The 13528-nt window shown below is 44.3% G+C and overlaps 2 protein-coding genes across 3 annotated transcripts in view; one reads left to right on the top strand and one right to left on the bottom strand.

Annotated features, from left to right (window-relative positions):
• RASSF5 (Ras association domain family member 5) overlaps positions 1-13528 on the top strand; it is a 66109-nt gene that overhangs the window by 32198 nt on the left and 20383 nt on the right. The gene's annotated exons all lie outside the window — the stretch shown is intronic.
• Positions 5865-13528, bottom strand: part of EIF2D (eukaryotic translation initiation factor 2D) — a 57891-nt gene continuing 50227 nt past the window's right edge. Inside the window, exon 15 of the mRNA XM_073319759.1 lies at positions 5865-6188. Within this exon, the coding sequence (XP_073175860.1) occupies positions 6169-6188 (20 nt within the window). The 3' untranslated portion in view covers positions 5865-6168. The remainder of the gene's footprint in view (positions 6189-13528) is intronic.

Raw genomic sequence — 13528 nt, 5'->3', positions numbered from 1 at the left:
TTTTAAAAAGTACTACCACATTTTTTTTGTTCCACTTTTTTCTCCGTTCTCAGAAGTGAGATAGGGTGTCTCAGTGGCAGTAATGGGACTTAGGCTGCTGAGTGCACAAGTCGTTTCTGAAAATGGGACTTAGGCTCCTAAATCGCACCTTTTTACCAGCTTCAGACTAGAACCTCAGCTGTGCTGGCCGGCACTGGCCTGAGCTGAACAGTGCTGGCTACAGCATCAGGTATCGGAGATCCTGTTCGGGTGACGGTGCTGTGAGGGCCTGGTTCTGTAATCATTACTCTCCTAGGTTTTCCCATTGTAGTCTCTGGGCTTACTACTCATGTGCATAGGAATCAGACCCCTCTTGAGGGTGGTGGTATCTAGTTAGAGGGGAATGAGGAGCAATGTGTTGCAAAGATGGTGACTGCTTGGTTGGATATAATGCAGTGGGAACAGTTTCCTTATTTCACAATCGGAAAGCTCTGAATGTGGGGCTGTACTGTGTCCCTGCCTTTCTAGAGGTCTGATCAAACACTAGCTCAGAACTCTTCAAGGAGCTGTGTCCTAGTGGCCAGACACTAAGCTGGGAGAGCCAGGAACTCCTTAGCTTTAATGATTGATCTCTCTCTCTCTCTCTCCTTTTGTGGACTCATTGGAATCATGTAGGGCCTGATCCAAAGCCCACTAAAGCAATGGAAAGACTCCTCTTGACTTCACAGGGATGGGATCAGGCCCCAAGGGTCTGATTTTTCTGGAAGTGCTGAACACGCACAGCGGCAGTTTGAGTTCTTGGTTCCCGTGACCTCTGAAAATCAAGCCCTCTTCCTTAGTTTCCCCATCTGTAAAATGGGGAGGATGCACCAGCATCTGCCTCACCGGAATAGTGCCAGAGTTGTGAAATGCTCTAAGGAGCAAGAGTGACAGCTGTATTTGCCTTCTGATTGACGACAAATAAAAACTGAATTCCTGAGGTTTCTATGTTTTCCTCTTGGAGGCTTTTTCTGCTGGACTTTCTCATGTGAAGTATTATCCGTTTGCCGACATTGTGTTAAAAAGAACATGGGCTCTCTGCCCTGACAGCTCATTACGTGAGGGAAGAGAGTGGGGAGTGCATGTCTTACGCCAGATGAGATGGGAGATTTATAGGTGAGGATACATAGATATGGGGGCGGGGGGAAGAGAATCCTGTGTTTAAAGATCACGGCCTTGATTCTCCTCTATAATTCATAGCCTCTTATGCCAAGGAGCCTTCCTCAGAGAGGAAGGCTGGCCCAATGGTTAGTGTGTTTTCTTGGGACCTGGGTGACTCAGGTGCAATTCCCTGCTCTGCCCCATGTCCTGTGTGATGCTGGGCAGGCCTCTCCGTGCTCCAGTTCCCCATTGTTTATAGCACTGCCCTCCCTCACAGGGGTGGTGTGAGGATAAATGCAGTAAAGATTGTGAGGTGCTCAGATATCACAGTAATGGGGCCATAGAAGTACTTAAGATAGGCAGAGAGCTATGCCAGGAGGGACTTACCTCTGGGAAAAGAGGATGGGCTTAATTGTACTGTTGCTTCCCCTCCATGGGTGCTGCCACCAGAAGGGTTTAAAATAGTCAGGGCTCCTCCATAGGGAACTCCCCAGAGGTGTCGAATCAACGTATTTCCCCGGCACCAGTCCTTGTCCTTTCCCTGGCTAATATTCCACATCTGGTTGCACTGGTCTGCTCCATTCGCTGCTAGAGCAAAGGTCATAGGCATTTTGCCCTGCCTTGACTTTCCACCACATGCCAGGTTCTGTTGGCTTCCCCGAGTGGGAACCCAGAAGTGAGCTGAGCTAGGATGATTTCATCAGTGGCTCTCTCCATCTTTAACTCATCTCCAGGGAGCTTTTTTTTTTTTTTTTAAACCAAAATAACTAGCTAAGGGTTAAAATATCGATCTTCATTCAGTCTCTTCGGCTTTTCCTAGAACTTAAGGTCAGAAGGGACCGTTTTGATAATCTAGCCTGACCTCCCATGTAACGCAGGCCAGAGAACTTTGCCTTGTGATTCTTGCATCTAGGACAGTAACTTGTGGTTGAGAGCATCACTTCTAGAAAGGCATGCCAAATTTTGTCATTTGGTTTCAAATGCGGCTCTATTGAATCATATATTTTAGAACTAGATCTCATGCCTTGGTACGGTAGCAATCAAGTCTCCATAAAAGACATGTGGGTCCAGTCTTTCCCACGTCCCAGTTAAAATGCAGCTGTGCTTATTATATATGAGAGACAAGGTAGGTGAGGTAATATGTTATTGGACCAACTTCGGCTGGTGAAAGAAACAAGCGGCCGAGCTCCACAGAGCTCTTCTTCAGCTCTGTGGAACTCGAAAGCTTGTCTCTTTCATCAGCAGAAGTTGGTCCAATAACCACCTTGTGTCTCTCATATCCTGGGACCAACACGACTACAACACTGCAAACAACTTAAGTCTTTTGTCCAATCTAATTTTAAACATTTTTGCCTGTGAACAAAGAAACAGACAGCAAAAGCTGTTTAAGTTAAATCTACATGGTAATTGAAAGACTAGTTCAGTTTCACTTAACCTCCTTTGGAATGGAATAATGATCATTTTCCTCCTCTCCCTGGTTGGAAAGTTTCCTTTTAGCTTTTGTGCAGACCCAACAAGTGCAAGTAAGGTCCAGCATCCTACTGAAATGATTTGAAATGACTAAAACATCTATATTTCTGTGCTGCAAGCCCCCCTGTAGTTTGATCCTTTCCCCGCTGTTGTAAATTGCAAAGAGTGTGGGGAGGGTGAGTGGTGGAAATGTTATAATTGCACAGCTACTGTGGGAGAACAAAAGGTACCAGCCTTTTACTGAATCTTTTATGACTTGTGGAATCATTTGTTGTTAGGCTTGTTTGGTTTTCTTTTTCCCCTTAGATCTGCCAGAGGCGCATAACCAATTTCAAATACAACAGAATCTAGGTTTTGGAATTGCTAGCTTGTTTTTGTTGTAGCTTTTAATTTAAGAGAGGTCTTCATAATTTACTCGGATCTAATTCATCACCACATGATACTGGGTACAGGGCATTAGCAATTGATGTGCCATTTAATTTCAAGTATGTCTAACGATTTTAGAGTGACAGGACATAGGAAACTCAGGTAAACTTCATACTTCTCTCATTTGTAATTTAAAACAAACCTTTGATAACCAATGCGAAGATTGAGGGGCTGATGAGCTGAGTATTAAACTAACATCCCTTCCCAAAAGGTATCTTTAAATGTATTTTCTTTATATAAACACTTGAGCCAAATGAAAATATTGATTTTTTTAAATGGATTTAAATCCATTGGTTTAAATGGAGCCTGTGCCAGACTACAATAGCAGAGGATTTAGCCTGGTCGGTCTGGTCTCTAGCTCTTTCTCTCTCTGTCTGGTTAGAATGATGCGATGTTGGGGCCAAATCCTTCCCTACAGTTCAGCTGTTTTACGACTGCTTAACCAGCCCGTGGCATAGATTTACTGGTAGTGCTTGATGTTTTCCACACACAGAGGAACAATCCCTGCCCCAGAGAGCATATGATCGAATAAACAAACGCAGATGAAGGATAGCAGGAAAGGGATCCAATGTGATTGGATGCGCATGGGGGGTGTGTGTGTGTGATAAATCCAAATTTTACGAGTTGTTTTCATAGGGGTCATATCCCAGGGGAATTGCATATCCCTCATTTCCACCAATGTCTCTTTTGTCACACCCAGTTTCCCTAATGGTAAATAATCCTGTAAATATTGTACCTGCAAAATTTTATGCTTTTGAGCTCTCCTCGTCTTAGTCGGAAAAGAGACTCTAATATTGGCTCCTCCTCGCTCTGCTTATCTCCTCTTGCGTGCCTTTGAGTCGTACCACAAAATTTTATTCCTGTTAGCCCTGCAGGGCTCAATAAAGCTATGGAAGAGTAATCTATGTTTTATTCTGCCTTGCACATAATTTGGTGTAATTGTCAGCAAGCTGTGGATATAAGACGGGTTATAAGAACCAGCCTTTTTTTTTTTTTTAGATCCCAGGCTGATTTTGCAAGGCCGACAGTGAGAAAAAAACATGTCTTGACTTGGAAATGGAGCATGTTTTCCCTGGAATCATTGAAAGATGATAAATGCAGAACCCCACCATGCCAATTTTAGAGACCCGTTTCTTGGATTACAACCTCTCTTTCCCTACCAAGGCCCAGTAATCCCCGTAGCCCATATTTTCCCCTCTCCCATTAATAGCCTGGATCGTGAACGTACGGCTCATTAGATAAGTGCTCTGTTGCAAAGAGAAGGTGAATGTGGCTAGCTAACACTTGAACTACATATGTCAAAACCATGAGCAGTCTGCAGTGATGCACTTGATGTGTTTGTGCGGCTTGTTTCTTATCCTGGCATGTATTTGTTCTGGGCAGGTTGTGGTTCGGTGAGCTTTAACCCCAGTGGCAGCTGAGGTGTGGGTACAGGAGATGGTTCTGACTAGGCAGTCAAGAAAGATACACATTTTAAGTGGGCTGTGATGGTGGAGTAGGAAGGATGGCTAAGGTTGGGAGACCTGGCTTCAATTCCTTGTTCTGTCACAGACATCTTGGGTGACCGTGACCAAGTTACTTGGGGTTTGTCTACACGGGGATGCGCAGGAAAGTTAATCAAAATTAACGAAAGGTGCAAAATTAAAATGGGTTAGTTAAACTGCATTAAACTCCTTTGTGGACATTCTCATTCAGAATTTAAGTGGCCTGAATTCGGTTTAGCATAATTCACTTGAATTCACTTAATTCGCCTCAGTTCCCCATCTGTAAAATGGGCATAACAGCACTGCCCTACCTATCAGGTGTGTTGTGAGATGCTCAGATACTACAGTGATGGGTACTGTAGTGATGTAGATCCTGAGAGAGATGATTGAGGAGGCCGTGGCAATTTGGGTTACTTGTTTTAAGTGTCCACTTTTTATGCTATAAAAGGAGGAAGGTGCAGCTAAATCTTGGGGTCCAGGTATTCCAAAAGAGCTCTGCACCCAACAGCTCCCAGTTAGGTACTTAAACAAGGGACCAGAATTTCATAGGTCTGTAGCACCCAGCGCCTTCCACTCACTGTTCTCAATGGGGGTAGGGAGCATTTGACGTTGTTCTTAATGGAGTCTGCTGAGTGTTGGGCCCTTTTGAAAATCTGGCTGCTTTCCTGAGGAGCCTACATAGGGAGCTGACCTCATGTGGAAATCCTGTCTCTCAAACTATTTTCTTCAAATGCTTTGCGTGGCATACGACAATTGTCAAATCAAATGCACTTTGCACTTGTAGCTCCTTGGTGTGAAGATGCACTCTAAGAGCATTAATTTAACCTCCCCACACCTTTGCCAGGTGGGGTGTGTGTTAATATCCCCATTTTGAAGGTGGTTGAACTTAGACCTGATTTATACACACCCACACACCCACACAGTTAGCACTGTGTGTTTTCCAACTGATTTAGTTAAACCAGTGCAAAACCATGTGTGGGCCCTCTTAATTTGATTTAAAACCGAATTTATATCGGTTTAGCTTGTGTCTGTAAATTTAAACCAATGTATTTAAACAGTAAAGCTAAACAGATATAAGCAGGTTTAAATTGAACTAAAAGTGTCTGCACCGGTTTTATTAACGGCTTTTCGTTAAACTTGTGCAATGTGTCTGTGTAGACAAGGCCTTAGGCCAAAGTCACAGGGCAAGTCAGTGGCACGGTTGGGAGTAGAACCCAAGACGTGACTCTGTCCTCTGCTTTGACCGCCAGATGAGACAATTTCCTGTGCATCAAGATTGCTGTAAAGGATGTGTACAATAATGGTGCAAGTTAGAGTTCACAGGAGACAGGAGTGTATCATTATCATGTCACTTTTGTCATGTTACTGCGCAGATACCAGCATCACCCACCTCTCTGCTAGCATCTCTAGTCTTTATTTAGTGAGAGGGTTTTCTTATTTTTATCTCCTCTTCTTTTCTCCGTCAGTGCAATATGCCGGTGGCATGAATGCCATTGTGCAGTTCTTTCAGAGTGGCATGTGGTGTTGGGGCATAGGACAGAGCTTGATCTTGGGTGGCATTACAGGCATTCTTCTTCTGCGATTGACCTGCCGCTGTCCTAAATTCAGCAGCGTTAGCTAGTGTTTGTTCTCTCCACAGCTTCTCGGCTATGCCCTGTCACAGGCAAATTTAGCAGGACATCTGTGCACCTCAAAGAAACACAAGAACATCACGTGTCAGTGAAGGAGTATTGTCTAGTGGGTAGGGCTGGGGTTTAGGAGTTGGGACTTCTGGATCGTACCCACTTGGATCACAAGGTGACCACTAGCCAGTCACTTTAACCCATGTGGGTTTCAACCTTTTTTTTTTTTTTCCTCCCCATTTCCCCCAACCTGTAAGGGGGCGCTTGTGACTTCTGATTGAGGTGGAAGTGCAAACTGCATGCACATAAAAGGATGAGCTGTGTGTTCCTGGGGCCAGTGCAGCTGGGTGTGCCCTTTAAATCCTGATGTGGTCACTGATTTACATGCTCTACTAGATCTTTACTAAGCAGCGAGCATGAGCCACTGACACTGGATGAAGGGGTAAACAAACCCACAGAGCCTTCCACCTCTCTGTCTCATCAGGGCTCTTTTTAGGAAACCCTGTTCCCTTGAAGAAAAGGAGGACTTGTGGCACCTTAGAGACTAACATTTATTTGAGCATAAGCTTTCTTATCTCATCTGTTCCCTTGAGAGTACCAAATCCAACTCTGGAGTTAATCCCTCTCTTGTCAGCATGCTCTCCCCAAATGGATCCTAGCAGTGTCCTTCTCTGTGCATGCCCAGGCAGAGAATTACTGAGAAGTTTTGCTAACAGTTTATTTCATCCTGTTTCTGTGAAACAGGAAGTGTGGCAACGGCTTATGGTTAATTGCTTCTGTTTTTTCTTCAACCAGAATTGCAGAAACTTTGCAAAATAGGAGCTCAGGGCAGATTCATGAAGAGCAGTAAAAGGCTTGCAACCCCGGACAAGACTTCATAGGACTCTTAACAAATGACTCTGTTATGATACAGTCATTTTACTGCTGCTGTTTCTCCATCCGGACAATGGGTCTTTGCCTAGTTGCATTTCAATTCTTGCTCCCACCCACCTGCATTGTTTGTCTGTCTTTTATTGTAAAAATTGTCACATTTCCTAACTGACAATCCTGAGCTGACTTGGCTAGTGGGCTTCAGGTCCAGTTTGTCTCCATCCTTCACGGACAGCTGTCACTTGTGGGGCACCCAGCTCAATTCACTGTGCAGCGCCTGCCACACTCCTGTGGTAAGATTTATTAGCAGCCTTCATTCAGGTTTAACTTAGAGCGAAATATGGCCTGAGAGCCGTTGATGCCCTATTATCCCCTAGGGAAACCTCTCTCCTTGTAAAAAGAAAAGGAGTACTTGTGGCACCTTAGAGACTAACACATTTATTTGAGCGTAAGCTTTCGTGAGCTACAGCTCACTTCATCATATGCATCCGATGAAGTGAGCTGTAGTTCACGAAAGCTTACGCTCAAATAAATTTGTTAGTCTCTAAGGTGCCACAAGTACTCCTTTTCTTTTTGTGAATACAGACTAACACGGCTGCTACTCTGAAACCTCTATCCTTGTAGAGAAGCTGCATCTGATTCGGCCATCTCCCTTCCTGGAAACAAAAACAATTGCTTAAGATAATAAGGAGGCTTTCGCTAGATCCTATGAGGGATTCCATGACATGCTTACCTCTGCTTCGAGAGCAATGAATCTCCCTGGGCTTCGGAGTTCAAATGGGAAGAATGAATTAAGTCCTGTAACGTTGGTTTAGTGGGTCTCTTTCCAAATCTATCCCTAAATTGCTGTATGATCTTAAGCAAGTCATTGCATCTCTCTCTGACTCCATTTTCCCATCTGTAAAACAGGTATACTACTTCGCTCCCTTTTCCCTGGGATGCTGGGTGGTTTAAGCTCTGGTGGTTTGAGATTCTTGGATGACCGGTGATATAGAGGTGCAAAGCGTAGCATTCTAACCCCTTTTCTCTCCTGGGAAGAGGTCCATTGGATGCTTTGGGGCACTTGGATGGAGACGGAGACCATCTCACAACACTATGTGGAATGGAGAGGAAGGGATAAGTCTGTCTCTGTAATGCATCCTTCACAACAGCGTGACACATTGATTGTTATCCAAAACTGACACTGGGCCAAAGTAGTCCTTGATGCAACTCCACTGATTCTGGTAGATTTACACCAGGGACAGATTTTGGTTCACTGTGCCCAGCACCTGTCTCTGACCATCTCAGCTTCGCAAACAGCAGGAAGAGGTTAAGGGAAGAAGTCTTTGAACTTCCCAGGTCTTTATATAGCACCCTGGGTCCTCTCCCCTTGTATCTTGGCTATTAATAGCTGTGTAAATAAAACAGGATGGGGCACTTGCTTTGGGGGATGTCGCGTCCAGAAGGGCTGCCAGCAGGTGTCTGGCATGCAGGGAAATGCCTTGACAGGGCAGCCTTGTGCTAGAGATGGACCTGAAACCAAACACCAAACACACCTAGACTGCAGGAATGTTTAAAATCCAACTCTAAGTGTTGCAGCTCGAGGCCCCTAGGCCTGGAGCCGTCCCCATGACTCAGTGGTGATCACCTCGGCTCTGGAGGATAACCTGATTCATGCACTAGTTGCTGGTTATGTGGATTCTTGTTCCTTAATAATTGGCCTCTCCATCCAGAGAGCTGTGTTCTTTACAAAGATGAGTGGGAGTGACTGTGATCCCCATTTTGCAGAGGGGGAAGCTGAGGGAGGGGAAGTGATGTGCCCAGGCACCCTGCAGGCCAGGGGTGGAGCTAGGAATGGAATCCAGACCCTCTGACTAAGCTGTAGCTTTCCCCACAGATTGCTGGAGAGTCCTCCATGAAGCATGTCTCTGGGCAGTGGAAAATCAGATGCCCATGCCTGCGAAAAGTAATTTAAACCAATTTGGGAAATCTGATTATTCCAATGGCGAACTCCATTTCCTCTGTCCTACCAGCCCTACGTCTTACTGTGGCACCATCAAGAGGAGGGATTTCTGATTGCTAATTATTCTTTATTGTATTTAGGATCTGTTTGGAATTATTTTAACAGCTTACTCTCCCTTGTGATTAGGGACAATGCTTACGACATCTTAATCTGTTGAATTTTTCTTCTTTCGCTCTTACGGAAATGTCCCCAAACAGATCCGTTTCTCACATGTCCTCTTTATTAGCAATAATGAATTGTTTTCTTGTGCACATTTCATGGCTTGCTAGTCTATTGCTTAGTTGATATTGGTCATATGTCAGGTGGTTTGTTACTTTTTCTTGATTAGGTGTGCATTTCTTTTTAAAATCAGTTTCCTGGTGTGAATTCTCCATGAAAAGAGAACTTTAAAACTTCCTTCCCATGAATATTTGAGCATGTGAACTGAAAATTGATATTCTCAGATCACTGGTGCTTGTAGAATTCAATAGCATAAATGTTCCCAGATTAGCAAAGGGAGATGAACAGTGCCAAAGAGAATGGATTTAAAAATTCAAATGAATATTCACTGATTTATTCTTGCAGTATTTGCCCAGCTCCCATCTTTAATATTGCACTGCAGTTTCCCTTTAAAATCTGAGCTGCAGTAATTAGAATGGTTTACATTTCAGGCTCACTTAAATGCTGGTATCATGGAAACAGCAACTTCTGTGGTTTGCAGCACATCTGATGTCTAAATCGGGGGAAAAAATATCTTGATAGTCTCTGGAGCCTATATTGAGTTTGCCTTGTGCAGTTTTTGAACAGAAGGATACCAGTTTAATTTAAGGTCTGGTAACCCAAAATTGTGTCAGTTTCTTTCAAACCACAGCACAAAATGTGCTGCTTGGTGAGAAGTGTGTTAAGCACATGGTCAGCTCTTAATGACTTTCAGGGTTATGGCAAGTGACTTGTGTTGGCTGACAGTTCTGTTTCCAAAACAAGGTAGCTGCTTTCCATGCACCTTAAATTGCTTGTTAGCAATGGAAGCAGTTTAACCATCTGTCACTAAACATTCAGGGCTTCATAAGAGCAAATTAATTCCACACCAGATGCAAAATGATTTGCAAAATGACCCCCAAGAGAGAGCAGCAAGGCTGTTAAAACCCGTATTGGTTAAGTCATAATGCAAGGGTTCTTTTTTAATTAAAGTCGTACACAGAAAGGGGAAGAAGTAAACTATGATTTGGCCACTTACTGTGTGTGTATCTCTCAAATGGTTAAAATTATGACAGGCAGGAGTTTGAAGCCATGCGTGATTTGCCTCACAATGAATGGAGAGAGTTAAAGAAAATTTAAAAACAGTGCTGGCGTCCATGCAGTAGCCAACTGTTGAAATCCATCATTAAGAGAGAGAGTAAGTTTTTCCTTATGCAAGACAAACCACTGTGTGGGTATTTTGATGTGGACACAGCAGCAAAATGAGGACAGCTGCATGGATGGATCTTAAGCGGCAGGCTGCAACTTTTATTAAATTTAAATAAAGGGGAGGAACAATACTGGCCCATCACCCATGCTCCCCTATACCAGGCGTTTAATTGGTTTCAGTGCAGGAGTAACAGGGCTCCTCCTGTAAAACCTATAACTTGGAATATGCTCTCATCAGCCTACCCCCAACCTAGGACTGAGCTCAGTATGAGTCCAGCTACCCACCCTCCACCCCAGGAGGAGGGCAGAGGGGCAGTGACCTCATCCCATGAGGGCCACAGGGTCTCACGAGCTCAAGGCCCGTCAGCGAAATCCCAGATTTTTTTTACCTCCGGGAACCATTCATTTTATCCTTTTAACCACACTGGCAACCGGCTGCAAGTTGCGAGGAATGAACAAGTCAACAAAGTACCTCATTTAGGTACTAAATGCATTCCTAGCTAACCTGCTGTGGCTTGAAGGTGCTGCAAGGAAGGTTAAAAACTCCCCGATCCTCTGCCTATGGACCCATGGGAGGAAAAGTTCCTTCTTGACACACACACACCCCCAAACAGGAGATCGGATAGACCTGCAGCATCTTTCAGGCTGGATTCCCCTTACTAGTTCAGGGTGGGTAGGTGGGGTTGCTGGAATGGGGCCAAAAGAGGCTCCAAATGGCCCCTGCTCCAGAGTAAGTCCTGGAAGTTAGGGAATGCTAGCCAGTCTGCACCTCTTCTAGCCCCCTCAACTGGCTGAAGATTGCTAAGGGGAGTTGTGGGTGGAGCTATATGATGTCCCTCAGTGAGCATCTCCTTTCCTTGCTGCTGGGGCTTCCACTGCTGGCCACATCAAGTTCCCCCACCCGTTGAGGCAGATGGGTGGCATTTTACATCAATTAAAAAATGTAAATATAGAAATGAGCAGAAGGCTCCTTCGTGATGCATTTTGGGGTCGTCATACACTTGGGCTTAAGGCCAGGCAATCGGACGTCTTTTGAGTCATTTAATAAGAGATCTGTCACTTAAAAGATGTTTGTCATTGCTGGTAGTCAGTTATCCACAGTTACACCCATGTCCTTTCCTTTTGCTTAAAGTAAGAGGATATAGAGGCAAATCAGGGAGGAAGTGGTAAACAGGGCAAACATGTACAGTTTAGGTAGATTTGGGGGGAGAGAACTGAATTAGGACCCATTTTCCATTAACAGAATCTAGTTCAATCATCTCTGTAATCCTTGGTAGAGAACAGGAGCCAGTTAATAATGAATAGCATAGATACTGAAGCAAATATTCAAGAGAGCCTTTGTGCGGATCGTGATTAATATGCCTTCGACTGAGCTGGGAGAGGGGACTGGACCAACCAGAAGGTGTTGCAGATAAGGATTGGTGTGTGCACTAGAAGAGCTGTGTGGCTATCCCAGGCTGGAATAGCGGGAGGTAGAGCTTTGGGAGTGAGGGGAACTGGAAAAGCAACGGTGCTGCAGATCTGGATTGAGCTGCATTGGGAGAGTTGCGGGGGAATAGGAGTGGAGTTGGAAGGTGTCCTGCAGGATAGGATGGCAACGTGTTGGCAGAGCTGCATGGGGATTCAGGGATGGAACAGCAGAGGTTCTGCAGGTGAGGATAGAGGTGCATTGGCAGCTCTCAGGGATCTAGAACCAATGCTATCAGCTTCTGGCTCTCAGGATTATTGGAAACTAACAAATCGATTAAAATAAATTGGAGGAAACGGTTCACAAATTAAAACAATGCAATGGATGAAATACAAGGATTTGGGCATGCAATTAACGACCTTCTGCTAAAATGTTCCAGGGGATATGATTTGGCTATGAAATGTTAATGAACAAGTTGCCAGTCTTTCTCACTTGGGGTCCAATTGCAGTATTCCCATGTCATCTCCAGTGTGCTCCATAATTAATGACTGCCTTGTGCCTGCTGATAAACGCTGGCGACAGCTGTCTCCCTGGTGCTCGCCACATTACTGGAGACTCTGTGCTTCCTCCATGGAAACCAAATGGCATCATTAGCACAGAGTTGTTCAAGGGGCTCTTAACTGCCAGCATGTGTTGTTTTCTCACTTGAGACGTCACAACAAAGGAGTGGCCTGCCTTAACAGGAAGAGGCAAATTACAAGGATAAAGAGACTGATATAGCCAATCTGTCTGTTGGCTTATGCCCGAATTTGGCTGGAACAATGTGTGATCTAGTAGTTGATGGAAGGGACTTAGGCCTTGTCTACATAGGAGGGTTTTTGTTTGTATCTGTGTGTTGGGGGGGGGGGTCAACTAAGGTGTGAAATTAAACCAAAATACTTACTCCAGTGTAGCCTCCTGTGTGGACACTCTTACACCAGAATAAAATGTGTCTACATGGTGTGTTATACCAGTATAACTGTTAAAACTTTCCTATGTAGACATGACTTCAGTCAGTTCAGCAAAAAAATACAATTGCTTTATCTTGATTAGTTTTATACGTAGTTAATTAGGTTGAGCTGGGTTACTCAATCTAATATCAGACCTTTAAATTCTAGTCTAGACATGCCCAGAGAGTCAGGACTCCTGGGTTCTATTCCTGTCTGAGATACCAACTTGCCATGTGATGATGGGCAAGTCATGGGTTGGCAGTCTTAGAGAGACCAGGACTGAATAATAGAGTTAATGACTGGTGGTCTCCCCAGAATACAGAAGACTTCACTCTTCAGGCTTCTCAGTAAAAACTCCAACTGATGGCTGAATAGGCTGAATCTTCCACTAGCACAAAATTCACCAGGAGGAAGTTGACAGAATTTGAGAAACCATGGGTGGAAAAAGAAATTAGTCACCTACTGCAGAACTCCATCAGCATTGCTGTTAAATTTATTAAGATTTTTCAAACAGTCCAGGGGATTTAGGCACACAACTTCTATTCATTTTAATTGAAGCTGTGTCTAAATCCCCACGACTGCTTTGAAAATCTCCACCCTTAACGTTTCTGCCTAAGGGCCCTGATTCAGCAAAGCACATGGACTTAAAGATGCACATAAAGTTAAGCACGTGCTTAAGTCATTTGCTGACTTGTGACCTTAAATGGTTTGTTGTGATAAATGTTCGTCTTTGTGATACATGGATACAACAT

The sequence above is a fragment of the Lepidochelys kempii genome, chromosome 21, assembly GCF_965140265.1.
Source record: "Lepidochelys kempii isolate rLepKem1 chromosome 21, rLepKem1.hap2, whole genome shotgun sequence".
In the NCBI taxonomy this organism is placed as follows: Eukaryota; Metazoa; Chordata; order Testudines; family Cheloniidae; genus Lepidochelys; species Lepidochelys kempii.
This window is presented reverse-complemented; position numbering and strand designations above follow the sequence as displayed.